This window comes from Mustela nigripes, chromosome 11 (assembly GCF_022355385.1).
Source record: "Mustela nigripes isolate SB6536 chromosome 11, MUSNIG.SB6536, whole genome shotgun sequence".
Lineage (NCBI taxonomy): Eukaryota > Metazoa > Chordata > Mammalia > Carnivora > Mustelidae > Mustela > Mustela nigripes.
The window spans coordinates 37,581,593-37,596,038 of record NC_081567.1 but is presented as its reverse complement, the minus strand read 5'-3'; the positions used below and the strand labels follow the sequence as shown (position 1 = coordinate 37,596,038).

General features: G+C 65.3%; 2 protein-coding genes across 10 annotated transcripts in view; one reads left to right on the top strand and one right to left on the bottom strand.

Annotated features, from left to right (window-relative positions):
• Window positions 1-11,899, top strand: part of TSC2 (TSC complex subunit 2) — a 32,145-nt gene extending 20,246 nt beyond the window's left edge. Inside the window, exons 23-42 of one of the 9 annotated variants that reach the window (XM_059415644.1) lie at window positions 207-300; window positions 469-571; window positions 814-908; window positions 2,059-2,187; window positions 3,517-3,681; window positions 3,917-4,069; window positions 4,169-4,281; window positions 4,828-4,986; window positions 5,892-6,095; window positions 6,610-6,678; window positions 7,890-8,020; window positions 8,453-8,949; window positions 9,162-9,237; window positions 9,479-9,565; window positions 10,286-10,472; window positions 10,721-10,860; window positions 11,103-11,181; window positions 11,254-11,345; window positions 11,437-11,535; window positions 11,665-11,899. In XM_059415644.1, coding sequence (XP_059271627.1) covers window positions 207-300; window positions 469-571; window positions 814-908; window positions 2,059-2,187; window positions 3,517-3,681; window positions 3,917-4,069; window positions 4,169-4,281; window positions 4,828-4,986; window positions 5,892-6,095; window positions 6,610-6,678; window positions 7,890-8,020; window positions 8,453-8,949; window positions 9,162-9,237; window positions 9,479-9,565; window positions 10,286-10,472; window positions 10,721-10,860; window positions 11,103-11,181; window positions 11,254-11,345; window positions 11,437-11,535; window positions 11,665-11,835 — 2,843 coding nt within the window. In that variant the 3' untranslated portion in view covers window positions 11,836-11,899. Of the gene's footprint in view, window positions 1-206; window positions 301-468; window positions 572-813; window positions 909-2,058; window positions 2,188-3,516; window positions 3,682-3,916; window positions 4,070-4,168; window positions 4,282-4,773; window positions 4,987-5,891; window positions 6,096-6,609; window positions 6,679-7,889; window positions 8,021-8,452; window positions 8,950-9,161; window positions 9,238-9,478; window positions 9,566-10,285; window positions 10,473-10,720; window positions 10,861-11,102; window positions 11,182-11,253; window positions 11,346-11,436; window positions 11,536-11,664 lie in introns of all 9 variants that reach the window. The other 8 variants (XM_059415643.1, XM_059415642.1, XM_059415648.1 and 5 more) reach the window with 8 other exon arrangements.
• The window catches only part of PKD1 (polycystin 1, transient receptor potential channel interacting), a 41,330-nt gene continuing 38,783 nt past the window's right edge, over window positions 11,900-14,446 (bottom strand). Inside the window, exons 43-46 of the mRNA XM_059415641.1 lie at window positions 14,079-14,369; window positions 13,861-13,995; window positions 13,472-13,777; window positions 11,900-13,376 (exon numbers count right to left, since the gene is read on the bottom strand). Coding sequence (XP_059271624.1) covers window positions 12,909-13,376; window positions 13,472-13,777; window positions 13,861-13,995; window positions 14,079-14,369 — 1,200 coding nt within the window. The 3' untranslated portion in view covers window positions 11,900-12,908. The remainder of the gene's footprint in view (window positions 13,377-13,471; window positions 13,778-13,860; window positions 13,996-14,078; window positions 14,370-14,446) is intronic.

The following is a 14,446-nucleotide window of genomic DNA, read 5'->3' as shown; positions in this document are numbered from 1 at the left end:
CGAGGTTTTGCATTGGGGACCAGTTTACAAGCTCTTAGAATAGAGAACCAAGGGGAAAGGGAAGGTTGCGTTCACAGGGCTGTGACCTTCAGTCCTCCGTAGCCCTCTGAGGTCAGGAGGTAGCACAGGTCCCTGGTGACAGTGGGGTGGGTCTTTGCCTCTCCCTCCCACCCGCACCCCCTCACCCATGTGTCCTGCCCTCGCAGCTCTGGCCAGGCTGCCTCACCTCTACAGGAACTTTGCAGCGGAGCAGTACGCGAGTGTCTTTGCCATCTCCTTGCCTTACACCAATCCCTCCAAGTGAGTGCCGGCCCGCGCCTCCTGCTGTGTCCTGGGCCAGCCAAGAGCTGTGCCAGTCCTTTACCTCGGACGGGCCTGTGGCATTAGGGTCTCGCTTCCGTGCTCAGCCCCGGGCCCATTGGCCTTGGGGCCCCAGCAGAGCTGTAGTCCTTCTCTTCCTCCTTACAGGTTTAATCAGTACATCGTGTGCCTGGCCCATCACGTCATAGCCATGTGGTTCATTAGATGCCGCCTGCCCTTCCGGAAGGATTTTGTTCCCTTTATCACTAAGGTAGGTCAGCAGAGCCCAAACCTGTTGTCGAGGTGGGACCTGCTTCGCCATTGGCTGTCCCGTGGCCAGAGCGGGGAGATGGACAGGGAGCGAGAGGTGGGTGGCATCGGGGGGCTGCGCTTGCTGCCCGCAGCCTGCCAGGACCCAGCGCCCTGCAGGTGTGGAGCCCAGGGTCCTGGAGGGAAGAAACACAGGGTTCAGTCCCTGGTGGCCGATGGCTCAGGTCTGCTCCACTCTGCCAGGGCCTGCGCTCCAACGTTCTCCTGTCCTTTGATGACACCCCCGAGAAGGACAGCTTCAGAGCGCGAAGCACCAGCCTCAACGAGAGGCCCAAGAGGTGCGGGCCTGCGGCGGGAATGGGGCACAGCGGGGCAGGTTCGCAAGCGTGACCTGTGACCGATGGCACACACGGGGTCTGGGCTGGCCTGCCACCCTGTGGCCAGCCAGCGGCCCTGAGAAGTAGCTGGGGGATGTCCCTGTGCAGACCGTGCTGGGCGCCAGGGGGTCCTGGCTTGGAGCCTGCAAAGGCCCTTAATGCGCTCACGTAGCTGGAAGAGCTGCTGTCCCCACCCAGCCGGCCTCTGCGGCCCATGGTATTGCGGAACCTGTGTGCTGGGCTATGGCCAGGCCTGGCCTGCCTGAGACCCGAGGGCTGAAGCACAGAGCTGGGAATTGGGGTGCTAGCTTGACTCCACTGGATGGGCTGAGGGTTCCATGAGGACTCTGGTGGCTCTAGAGAAGCCAGATCCCGGGCCTGGCTAGGGAGGAGCTCCGGGCCCAGAAGCGAGCCCAGCCCCAGGCCGAGGTTGCCTGTCCTCCCGAGCTTGCTCTCCACCCTTGCTTACCAGGGGCCACGGCCCTCTGGACCATCACAGCCGCTTTGCCAGGTCCGAGAGAGAGCTGTGCTAGGCCTTATGTCTTGTTTGCATCTCATACGAGCCGCAACTCCTCTTTCTGTGCCCGCCTTCCCACCCAAGCTTTGCAGTTCTCCTTTGGTGGAGATATGGCATTTTCCAGAATGACCAGGTCAGTGTGACCTACAGTCCAAAGCTGGCTTCTCCAGCTCCCAGTAGCTGAGCGCCAGGGGCCCCGAGCTGAGAACCAGCCCTTTGAGCGGTGACCTCCAGGGCCTCAGGGCATCCTGGCCCCTGAGCGGGGTGGGCGGGGCTCCTGGTCAGCACAGCCTGGAACCTGCCGTGCGTCGCGCTCCATACATGTTCAATTTGCGCTAATGTTCTTTGTTTTGGTTCTGTGCGTGAGACCTTTTTCTTAGTCATGTGTATGAGATGTATTTTCATGCTTTTTTGTTTTCTGTTTCTTTCCCCTGCCAACTGGCCTCTGGCATGGTTTTTTGTTCATCTCACCCGCGGGCTCTCCATCCTGACCCTGTGGCCTGTGACCTTTCCTCCTCATCCCTCCAATGGCTTGTTCTCCCCTCCTGGGAGCTGGGCTCTCTGGGGCTCGGGCCCTCCTTCCTCTCCTGGTAGTTTGAGGATAGCCAGAACCCCCAAACAAGGCTTGACTAACTCTCCACCCGTGAAAGAATGCAAGGAGAGCTCTGCCGCAGAGGCCTTCCGGTGCCGCAGCATCAGTGTGTCAGAGCATGTGGTCCGCAGGTAGTGGTGCGGCGGGCGGGGGGCTGCGGCCCGCGGGGGGGCTGCGGCGGGCGGGGGCACCCGGGTGGTGGTGCATGGGGCTGCTTGCATGAGCTCGTCGCCTGCCCACGCCCTCCCTGGCCGGAGCCAGAAGAAAGCCCCGGGGGCGGGTGGGCAGCCTTTGGTCTGGGGGGAGCCTGGAGGGGCAGGTGGAAAGGTTGCATTCTGTCCCCGTGCCCTGGCGGAGCCCAGGTGGGCTACACGGCGCGCTCAGAGGCTTAGCTCAGAGCCTAGAGCAGGGCTGGAGCTCTGAGAGAGCCAGGGGTCCAGTGGCCGCTGTCTGCGGGGCTGGCCCCGGAGGTCAGGGTTTTATGTGAAATCGAGTGGCGCCCGTGCAGGCTGGGTGGAAACATGTTCAAGGTTCGACTTTCCTACGCTTGCAAGTGGACTGTAGCCTTGAGCTTTCTTCTCGTGGAGGATTGCTTCCTGTCGTAGCCAGAAGGGAGAGCGGGGCTGTGTACAGAGCAGTGGGCGTGCGTGCGCGGCCGCGGTTGCTTCTCCCTGCCTGGGTATGTGAGTGTAGGCGTGGGCTCTGGGGGTCACTGCTTCGTGCTGACCAGGCCAGGCTGCACTGAGCTGGACGGGGGGCTGTCTCCTCCCCAGGAAGCCCCTCAGGCCTGGGAGTGCGAAGCTCGGAGACCCACCTCCTCAGTGCTGCCTGGCGTAGGCTCTGGCCTCAGGCTGGCCTCTGCCGAGCGGGGTCTGACTTGGGGCACGGGAGCAGGGGGTGGTCGGCTCTCTTCTAGTGAACTCTAACACAAGCCCAGCTTGGCAAAGGGGCTGTGAAATTCCGTATTAGAATTAAACCTGCACAAGCCTCTTCTCCTGGTCACTGGGTGCGTGCGGAGCCTGGGGGGGCCGAGTTGAGGGGGACAAGCTGCACACAAAGCCCAGACCCTCCCTGTCGTCGGGAGGAGGCCCTGTGGGCAGAATGCAATCTCGGTGTGTCTGTGGTCTTTGTGTCTCTGCATGACTAAACTGTCCGCCGCCAAGCCGTCCCCTAACTCTCCTGTGCTTCGGTGAGGGGACGTCGGTCTCGTCTGTACCCTGTCTCCTGAGCCTCTGCTCCGACGAGTGGGCCTGGGTCTCTCCCGTGAGGCCCTGCCCCCTCCTCTCTCTGGGATGATGTGTCCGTGTGGTCTGCCACGGGGTGGCTCGACTGGGTGTGCGCCCCAGTGGGGGGTTTGTGGGTGTGGCCCTCCCAGCACTTGCATGCCTCGAGCTTTGGCCCCCAGTGGGAGATGAGTCGCCTCGGCCAGCCCCTGACCTCACCGGGGCCCCTCCCTCTAGCAGGATCCAGACGTCCCTCACCAGCGCCAGTCTGGGGTCTGCAGACGAGAATTCAATGGCCCAGGCTGATGACAACTTGAAAAATCTCCACCTGGAGCTCACGGAGACATGTCTGGACATGATGGCCAGATACGTGTTCTCCAACTTCACAGCGGTCCCCAAGAGGTGCGGGCTGGGCCCCGGGGCGGGGTGGGAGGCTAGCGCCTGGCTCCGCTTCTGTAACCGTACTTGGCAGCGGTGTCAGCAGGCCAGGCGGGCCCTGGCCAGGCCTCCTGTGTGTGGTAGGGCCCCACTCCTCTGAGGGCCCCCCGCGCCGCAGTCCACACACCTTTGAAACCAAGATGCCCGTTGTGAGAGCCCCTGGCAGCTGAGGTGTCGGCTGATGCTGCTGTCCTCTCAGGTCCCCTGTGGGAGAGTTCCTCCTGGCTGGTGGCAGGACCAAAACCTGGCTGGTTGGGAACAAGCTTGTCACCGTGACAACGAGTGTGGGAACCGGGACCCGGTCGCTGCTGGGTTTGGACTCAGGAGAGCTGCAGGGAGGCCCAGAGTTGAGGTGACGGCACCTTCTGTCCCCTGCCCAGCAGTCCTTGGCGGTGACTGTCCTGGGTCCAGGCACCTTGGTTACACTCTGCACGGACCCTTCTGTCCTCAGCACTGACGCTGGTGTGCACGTGAGACAGACCAAGGAGGCGCCTGCCAAGCTAGAGTCCCAGGCTGGGCAGCAGGTGTGCCGCGGGGCCAGGGATCGCGTCCGCTCCATGTCCGGTGAGCCTCGTGGGTCCGCACACTCGCAAAGACTCCTTGGAACGTGGGGGACAAGGTGGTTGACCTCAGGCCTGTCTCAGTGCTTGAACAGCTGGGGTATTGTTTCTGTGAGCCCTCGCCATGGCTATCTAGCAAGGGGCATGCCTTCCTATGACTGGTCTGGGGCCCCCTCGTGGCCGCGGGTCTGTCTCTCGTGGCCGTGGGTCTGTCCCTCGTGGCCGGTGTTTCCTGAGAGCCCTTGGCTCCTCTGGTCCTCAGCTCAGCTCACCCTTGGAGCTTCTCTTGCTGCAGCAGGGATGAGCTGTGGTCCAGCCGTGGGGCCCCTTCCTACTGCCCCGGGTCTACTGAGGCTGACCCCCTATGAGGGCCGTGCCTGGGGAGGGCTGAGCTACCACTGGTCACCAGGCCCTGTGCAGAACAGCGGGTTCTGGGCTGGTGGCTGTGTGGTAGGCAGGTGGTGGTCACCAGCACTCCTGCCTTCCTCTTCCTCAGGGGGCCATGGCCTTCGTGTGGGTACCCTGGACACTCCAGCATCCCACTTCGCAGGTGGCCCCACTTCTCCTGGTGCACAGACGGCACCAGCCAGCAAACCTGAGAGGGCGTCAGCGGGCACCCAGTTCCCAGCACAGGAGAAGACGAGCCTGGCGGCCTACGTGCCCCTTCTGACCCAGGGCTGGGCAGAGATCCTGGTCCGGAGGCCCACAGGTATGGAGGGGCCTGCACTCAGCACACTGGGGCCGCTGCCACCACACGGTGAGCACGGGACAGCCCCCTGCCAAGACTCCAGGTACCCAGGAGTGAGCAGCAGGCACGCGGGGCTGAGGGAGCCCCTGCTCTGGGACTTCTGAGGTTAGTGCCCAGAGGGGAATGGCGAAGAGGCGATCCGGGCGCCTGAGCAGGGAGCCTCCCTCCCAGAGCGCTGTGGCGTCTGCCACAGACATGTGCCTCGTATGCCCGGAGCCTGGAGTCCCAGGTCACAGTGGCAGGGCTGTTCGCTCCTGTGAGTTTGTGTCCCGTCTCCTCTTCTTGGAAGAACCCTGGGGATTTAGGGACCATCCGCTTGGCTCTATTTTATCTTAATGAGCTGCTTTCTGAGCTGCTGGAGTCTGGGAATGTTGGACAGATGAATTTTACGGGACACGATTGAGCCCATAATGAGTATTGCAAGAATTTAGGCCAAGGCCCAGGGCCTGAGATCTGTTTTGGGCACAGCGTGGTGGGCAGTGACAGGAGGGGCTGGATGGTAGGCCCTGAGGAGCCTCGAGTGCAGGCACAAGGGCCGTGCACGGGTCCTGGCTCCCGTGGGGGAGCAGGCAGGGAGTAGGCGGGAGACCAGAGGCCCAGGCAGGGCAAGAGGCGGTGGGTCAGGACAGGAGGACAGTCAGTGTGGGAGGTTGACCGCAGGGGTGGTTCCTGGGCCTTAGTGGGAGAGGGACAGAGCCCAGAAGGCCCCCCACCCAGGCTTCTCTGTGCAAGGTCCGAGGCTTTGAGAGGCCTCCGCGGAGCCCGGCCTGGGCACAGTAGCTGCCCTGGGGTGGAGAGTGGCGTCACCGAGGACCAGCTCGCGCGTGCGGCGGGTGACCAGTGCACGGGTGCTGCCCGCCCCCCAGGGAACACCAGTTGGCTGATGAGCCTGGAAAACCCTCTGAGCCCCTTCTCCTCGGACATCAACAACATGCCGCTGCAGGAGCTGTCCAATGCGCTCATGGCCGCTGAGCGCTTCAAGGAGCGTCGGGACACGGCCTTGTACAAGTCACTGTCGGTGCCGGCGGCTGGCTCGGCCAAGCCCCCTCCACCCCCGCGATCCAACACGGGTAAGTGCCGCCGCCCCGGTGGGGGATGCGCCTGGCCGGCTCCCTGAGCTCTCCTTGCTGCCGCCCCCGCCTGGAGATGCGGTGCGGCCCTGCGCACCCCATGCCGGGCACCGTCCTCGGTGTGCCCCGGGGCCCAGCAGGGCAGCCGCACATGTGCTGGGGTCTGGGATTGGATGCGCCGAGTCCAGCCCGAGCCTGCCTGTGTGTCCTGTGCCCTCGCCCGGAGGGGCCAGTGCGCTCCCTCCGGCCTTGCCTGTGGCCTCAGGTGGAGGCCCGGGAGCTGTGCTGGTGAGGAGGAGGGGTGCGCCCCACGCTGCAGACGTCCCCGGCAGCCGCACAGAGAGCCGGGAGCCTGCGTGGGCCGTGAGCCGCCTGCTGCTGGCCGGATGCCGCTGGCCCTCCGCTCTCTCCCTCCAGGCTCGGGCTCTGTGCGGGACTAGCGCTGCCTTTCCTCTCTGCTCGACTGTGCGTAGTCTGTCCTTCTGCTGACTGGCCGCTCGCGGTTTCCTTGCAGTGGCCTCTCTCTCCTCGCTGTGCCAGTCCAGTTGCCGAGCACAGCTGCACAGGGGCGTTTCCTGGGCAGGTATTCTCCCGTCTCTCTAAGGAAGATGCTGTTTGCTGCAGAGCGTTCCTCTGCCTCGTCCTCGCTGCCCCCGCCGTCCCTTGTGCGGCCATCCCTCCGCGACTCTGCCGGCGCCACTCCTCGCCCCCCGCCCTGTCCCCTCCAGAGCAGGGCCCCGACTCGCATGGGGACGTCTGTGCAGGATGCCTGTGCTTGGCCGGCGGGCCCCTCTGCCCTGTGCCCTGCCGGACGGGCCCTCGCAGCCCCTTCTTCAGGCCTCGGGAGGTGACGTCACGCAGCTGAGTCGCGGACGGTCTTCGGGGCCAGCCTGGCCCTGGGGCTCAGCCGGGCTGACTGTGCCCTGGCCTCTGGTGTTCTGATTGGCTTGGACCCGCAAATTGGGCTCTGTGTGCCTTTTACTGGGGGCCGGCCCATCACCTCCAGGCCCTGGCGGGGGCAGGGCCTTGACCCACATGGCCCTCTGGCCCACCTAAGCCCCCATGTGTGCGCAAGAGCCGGTTTGGAAAGGGCAGTGTGCAGACGGGTCCTGGCGGGTGGCTGACGGACTGCACGTGTGCGAGGGCTGTGCCACCGCGGGCTGTGCTAACCCTCATGGCTCGTCACCCCCACCCCTGCCCTGACACTGGCACAGGAAATGCTGCTTTGGGGCATCCTGGCCTCGGCCCTCCCGACTCTGAGTTTGGCTTGGGCTCCGAAGGCGCGTCTCTGCTTTCCGGGTTGGGCTCCCCATCTGTGCGCGCTCAGGGCTTCCTCCTTCATCAGGCTTCGCCTCGACACCAGGCAGGGCAGAATCCTGGTGTCCTGTTGCTGGGAGCTGGCCCCAGCTCACTGCTGCTCCTGAGCTCAGGCCTCGTCCGAGGCGGGGCTCCTCCCTGGTGGGGTTCAGTGCTCCCTTGCCCGTCTCCCCCACTGGAGCAGCAGGGGCAGGTTCTTGGGGTCCTGGGATGCAGATCCCGGGGGCCGTGTGGCCCCTTGTCACCAGGCTGGGAGCCTATGTTAGAGATGCCCAGTGTCGGGGGCCGTACTGCACCCCTCAGAGTGCCCTCCAGCAGCTGACTGGGGTGCGGGCAGCTTAGAGCCACAGGCGAGGCAGGCCTTGGGTGAAGCTCTGGTGGGGCCCCCCGTACCCTCTCGGGGAGAGGCTCGTACCTCAGGCACGTGAGCTCCAGGGGCCGGGCCAGCACCTAGTAGCCCCGTCTGTGTCCTCCCAGACTCAGCGGTCGTTCCGGAGGAGGGGAGTCCGAGCGAGGCTCGTTTGCCCACTGAACCCACAGAGTTGGAGGACTTTGAGGCAACGCTAGGCACAGACCGGCGCAGTGGCCGCGCTGAGGCTTACAGCAGGGTGAGTGCCTTGGGGCGCTAGAGCTGCGGGGTGGGGGGGGGCGCTCAGGGGAGGGGGCGGGGCCTCCCTCCGGGCTCCTTGGCACACGGACTTGCTCAGAACTTTGGCGAGTCTTTTGCACGCAGTTTTCTCATCTGAGAAATGGCGAGCAGCCCTGCTGCTTTTGTTCCCCGTGGACTGTCGGGTTTTCCAGCGGGCCCTGCATGGGGGCAGCTGCTCGTCCTTGGTGTCCTTGGTTTGGAGATGCCGAGCTCTGCTGCTCACCAGTGGGTGCTGTCCTAGGGGAGAGGGTGGGACCGGCCGCTTGCTGTTGAGGGGCTCTGTGGCCCTGACTGGGGACGGGGGCGGGGGGCGCTTCATCGCCTCCACGTGAACCCCTGATGGGTGTGCTGGTTCCTCCTGACGGGGGTCCTGTGCACTCCTTCCTGGCAGTCATCATCAAGCTCCAGCCAGGAGGAGAGGTTCCCCGCGGAGGAGCCTGCTGCTGGAGGAGTCCCCATCGAGCGGGCTGTCTCTTCCGAGGGCGCCCGGCCTTCTGCGGAGCTCCCCTTCCAGCCCTGCCAGCCCCTCAGCAAGTCCAGCTCCTCGCCCGAGCTGCAGACCCTACAGGACATCCTTGGGGACCCTGGGGACAAGACTGATGTTGGCCGGCTGAGCCCTGAGGCCAAGACCCGGTCCCAGTCCGGGATCCTGGACGGGGCAGGTGCCGCCTGGTCAGCCCCAGGTGAAGAGAGCCAGGACCGGGGCCCCACGCAGCCCGAGGGTCCCTTGCCTTCCAGCTGCCCCCGCTCCCCCAGTGGCCTGCGGCCCAGAGGCTACACCATCTCTGATTCGGCCCCGTCACGCAGAGGCAAGAGGGTAGAGAGGGATGCCTTCAAGAGCAGAACTGGGGCCTCCAATACCGAGAAGGTACCCGGCATCAATCCCAGGTGAGCCTTGCCCTCCCGGGCTGGAGCTGCTGGACAGTCTCCGGGACGATGTGGGGCCTGGGACCCCACCACAGGCTGGGCTGCAGGTCCACGTGGCCTCGGCGCTGTGGCTGGTTGGAGCCACAAGAGAGGCTCAGGCCTGCTGCTTTGTGTGTGGGTGGACGGTACCGGCCGTGACCCTGACCCGGCCCTCCCTTTCTCTCCCCCTGCAGCTTTGTGTTCCTGCAGCTCTACCATTCCCCGTTCTTTGGTGACGAATCCAACAAGCCCATCCTTCTCCCCAATGAGGTGGGTGGGCGTGCCTTATCTCCCCTGTGGGGCCCTCTCGAGCCTGAGTGGGGGGGCGCCTGGGGCTGCCCTAGCTCTCGGCAGTGGTGCCCATGGTCCCAGCCTCAGCTCCTTGGGGTGTCGTGGGGTGATCGACCCCGGTGTGGAGAGCCCTGCCTGCATGGGGATCGAGCTGGGGCTGCAGGGCTGGTGGCAGGGGATGGCCTCCGCCCAAGGCTCAGGCAGGGCTCTGTGGCTACAGTCCTTTGAGCGGTCAGTGCAGCTTCTCGACCAGATTCCGTCCTACGACACCCACAAGATCGCTGTCCTGTACGTGGGAGAAGGCCAGGTGAGGCTCCTGGGTGCCAGGGTGCAGCTGTGTGGCCTTCCTACCTGGGGTAGGGGTGAGGGCTTGGATCCTTGTCTGTCACAGAGCTTGGTCACTGCACGAGTGGCCACTGGGCCAGATACTGCTCTGGTGCCAGGGACACGGCGGGAGTGACAGGTGAGCGTGGGAGCTCGTGGTGCCCAGGGGAGTGCCAAGCACTCCACGGCGGAGAAGGTGGCACGTGCGAGCAGGGCAACGGTCATGTCAGCCATCCAGGTGTGGGAAAGAGAGGAAGGGAGCGTCTGGTGTGGGAACGGCAGGTGCTGGTGTCTGGTGCCATGTCCCCTGTGCAGGGAACAGGAGGTGGGGCAGGGAAGTCGAGGGGAGGGCTCACGTGGGTCATTGGCGTGGACTGCCTCCTGGGTTGTCGGGCAGCTGCACTTTCCTTTCCAGGGAGGTGGGCAGGTGTGAATGCTTCTGAGCAGAGGGTCTGCGGGGACTCTGCCTGAGTGTCTAAAGTGTCCCTCTGACTACCGTGTGGGAGAGCTGGTGGAAGGCGGGTGCTAGTGGGCCTGCGAGGGGCAGGTCTGTGGACTGGGGCTGGGATTCCGAATGCCAGGGTTCTGGCTGTGTTCAGAAGGTCCTGTGGTACCAAGGACCAAATACATATGCAGGAGGGGGAGGCTGGGACACAGCCGTCGGGGGCAGGGTGCCACCATGCTCCTTCCTCTCTGCCCACAGAGCAACAGCGAGCTCGCCATCTTGTCCAACGAGCACGGCTCCTACAGGTACACGGAGTTCCTCACCGGCCTGGGCAAACTCATCGAGCTCAAGGACTGTCAGCCAGACAAGGTGTACCTGGGCGGCCTGGATGTATGCGGGGAGGACGGCCAGTTCACTTACTGCTGGCATGACGATATCATGCAAGGTAGGCGCCCTCCCGCCCCATCACCCGTTGCTGCTGTTGGCTGTCGGGGGCCTCGGCAGGGTGGGGGTGGGGAGCCGTGGCAGGGGCGCATGGGGCTGGCAGCTCTGCTTCTAGAAGCTCTGCGCTCAGGCAGAGGGGTGCAGTGCTGCCGGCCAGACAGGCCCTGAGGGCCTCTGGGGAAGCCAAGAAGTACCCTTGGAGAGAGGTGCGGGGGGCCCACCCGTTCAGTTCTGCCGGTCTGCCTGCAGCGGTCTTCCACATTGCCACTCTGATGCCCACCAAAGATGTGGACAAGCACCGCTGTGACAAGAAGCGCCACCTGGGCAACGACTTCGTGTCCATCGTCTACAATGACTCGGGCGAGGACTTCAAGCTGGGTACCATCAGAGTGAGTGGGGGCAGGCCTGGGCCCATGCCTCTCTGGGGGGACAGCCCACCAGGGTCCTGTTTTTCTAAGAGGGGAGGCGGCTGTGCCCTGAGGTCCGCTGGGAGGAAGGGGTGTGTGCAGCGGCTGGTGGCAAGTAGGGCACAGGCTGGCTCAGGTAGCCAGCCCCCCGCCCACCAGAGCTGAGTGAGGACGTGGCAGACAGTGGTCCTCGGGGCTAGTGACCTCTGCTGTCGTCCGGGCAGGGCCAGTTCAACTTTGTCCACGTGATCATCACCCCCCTGGACTACGAATGCAATCTGGTGTCCCTGCAGTGCAGGAAAGGTGAGCCCCGGGGTGCGGGGCCGGGGGATATTTGGGGCCCTGAGCCCTGGTGTGAGCTCCGTTTCTCCCCAGACATGGAGGGCCTCGTGGACACCAGCGTGGCCAAGATCGTGTCTGACCGCAACCTGCCTTTTGTGGCCCGTCAGATGGCTCTGCACGCAAACGTGAGCTGAGGGGAACGGCCCAAGGGGCAGGTGGGACGGGTCCACAGATGCCCCCCCAAGAGGGCTCAGCACTCCCCGCACCCCACCCCAGATGGCCTCACAGGTGCATCACAGCCGCTCCAACCCCACCGACATCTACCCCTCCAAGTGGATTGCCAGGCTCCGTCACATCAAGCGACTCCGCCACCGGGTAAGGAATGTGGACCCCAGACCCCCCGCGGCCACGGGGAAGGGGTCCCAGACCCCCTGCAGCCACTGGGTTGGGGGGGGGGCAGACCCCCTGTGGGGGGGCTTGCTGCTGACGCTCCCACTCCTGCAGATCCAAGAGGAAGCCCAGTACTCCAGCCCTAGCCTGCCCCTGCTGCAGACGCACACCCCGGGCCACGGCAAAGCATCCGCTCCGGCGCCCGCGGAGCCCGTGCCGGCGTACGAGACCGGCCAGCGGAAGCGCCTCATCTCCGCGGTGGATGACTTCACAGAGTTCGTGTGAGGCCTCGCGTCGGGGTGCACGCGCGAAATAAAGCTGAGGTGCCCACCTGCGGCCCACACACAGATGCAGTCAGCCAGCTGGTTTATTTGACTTTGTCGGGTGGGGCCGGGACCAAGGGTGTAGCTTCGGCCATGCCCCCAGCTGTGGTCCAGGGCCACTGGGGCCCCCCTACCACACACGTGCTCTTGCGCACATGGCCACAGGCTCACCTTCCCTGCCCCGGGAGCCAGCCCCCAGGGAGGGCCCGTTCCACCCAAGTGCCCTGTTCTTGCCTCCTGCTCCTCCCCAAGACCCGGCACCAGCAGATCTGGGCCCTGCCTTCTTGCCAGCCTTAGGCACAGAACAAGGGCCCTGGGGAGGGACAGAACTGCCTAGAAAGGGACTGGGCTTTTCTAACAAGCCTCCCCTCCCCAGCTGGACCTGGCCTCCCGTCAGGCATCTGGGGAGGGAGGCCTGCTGCCCCTTAATGTGGGCAACAGTGGGCGCCGGGCTGCTTTGGCCAGCGGGTCCCTTGGCCTTAGTGAAAAATAGAGCAACATACAAAAATATACACATTTTCACCCCATATAAATTACCGACGATAGACACACAGATGGCAGCGGACGGGGAGTGCACTCGGCAGGGGCACAGGAGAGGTAATAACTTAGTGGGGACGGCCACGGGAGGTGCAGGTTCCCTCCCCGAAGCCTGGATCCTTAGCAAAGGGGAGATGTCTGCCCAGGAGGTGGGGCCGGGCACAGCCCGCTGTACCTGAGGACTCCAGTAATAAATTAGCATCTCAGAGGATGGGCACTTGGCCCAATACTGCTCTGTCCTCCCACGGGGAGCCGGGGAGGGGACCCTGGGTCCTGGCTGCCCACACGGCCTCTTTAAAGTGCTGAGATCCCCAGGGTAGAGACAGCGGGTGCCTCCTCCCTGGGGGACCTTCGTGCAGCTCTTCTGCCAGGCCCGAGACCTTGAAGGTGGCAGAAGTTAATACTGAGCGGTGTCTGCTCCGGCTCCCTTCCAGAAGCCGGAGTGAAGCCACAGGCCCGCCCCAGCCAGGGCACGGGTATGAGCCCAGGGCCCCAGGGTTAAGTGCTGCTGGGGTGGACCTTGTTCTTGGCCCACAGGGAAGCCCTCCCGGGGCCAGTGGCCAGGCCCATGCCTCGACTGGCCCGGGCCAGACGGCTGGGCAGGGCCGGCCGTGGGTCTGAGGAGACACAGCGCAAAGGAGAGGCTGGGCGCCCGGTGCTCCCGCGGCCCCGCAGATGCTGTAGTCTCTGCTCCAGCTGATAGACGTCCTCTGTGGCCTGGTTGAGTCGGTCGAACTGGGTAAGGAGAGCCTCGAAGACGGCCTGGAGGCGTGAGGGCTCGGGCTCGCCCCGTGGCCCCAGCCGGCCCAGGCCCCCGCTCAGCACGTCTAGTTGGCTGGAGGACGTGGAGGGCCGGGAGGTGTCAGAGCCCCCACTGTGGGGTGGCGCGTCCGGGGAAGCCTTGGAGCCCCTGGAGGAGCGGGAAGGCAGCGGCTCCATCCCCTCGAAGCGGACTTTGTGGCGGAACTGGGGGCGGCACAGGGGCTCGGTCAGTCCGGCTGCACCCTGGGCTCACCTGGGCCCAGGGTGCGTCCCTCTCCCCCCCGCTGGGCCGTACCCACCTCCTTAACCTTGCTGAAGCCCATCCAGAGGCGCAGCCTGCGCAGGAAGAGCTCCACCATCTCGTAGTCTTGCGGCTCCCAGGCCGGCCGGTAGAGCTCCCCACGCAGAGCCTGGTACCGCCACCTCAGAAGAACCGTCCCCAGCCTCAGGGCCCCCCACAGCCGCAGGGCCCAGAGCCCCGTGCACAGCAGCGGGGAGAGGCGCCAGGATTCAGTAGGGCACAGGGCAGGACCCCCAGACCCAGGGCACAGCACCAGGAGGGCCCCTGCTGCGCTGCGAATGGAATCCACACAGGAGGAGACCAGCTGCAGGGGGAGGGGAGGGGAGGCGAGTGAGGGGCGGGTCCTGGGCAACGCCACCCTCCCCCGCGGGCCTCACTGGCACCTACCAGAACGGCCAGCTGGGTGTAGGCCGCCGCGAGCGCCACCAGGCCCAAGGCTGCGCCCGCGAGCTCAGGCAGGGCACGGCACAGCGTCTTGCCGAAAACCGACCACTGGCGCACGAAGCGCAGCTGCTGCGCGGCCTGCGGGCGAGGGACACCGGCGGATTAAAGGGGCATTGCCGGCCCAGCCCAGCCCCGCACCCCCGCGGCTGCCCCGGCCTCACCTTGACCAGGAGCAGGAAGAGCAGCGAGGCGGCCAGACCACGAGCCGCGGCGCTCAGCTGCGCCACCTGCTCGAAGCTGGTGAAGCGGCGCGGGCGGCGACGCAGGAAGCGGGTCCACTGGCGGTCAGCGGCACCCAGCTGTGCCAGGCGCACTAGCGCTGCGGCCGCTGTCAGGGCCACCAGCAGCCACCGCGCCCAGGCCCCGGGCTGCACTGCGCGGGCACGCCCTACCCGGCGCCACAGGCGAGCCTCGGCCACGGAGAAGTACAGCGCGAACAGCAGCAGGCTCACCTGCGGGGGCGGAGCCGAGACTGGCTAGGGCGGGGCAAGGAGGCGGGGTGGGGGCGGGGCAAGGAGGCGGGGTGGGG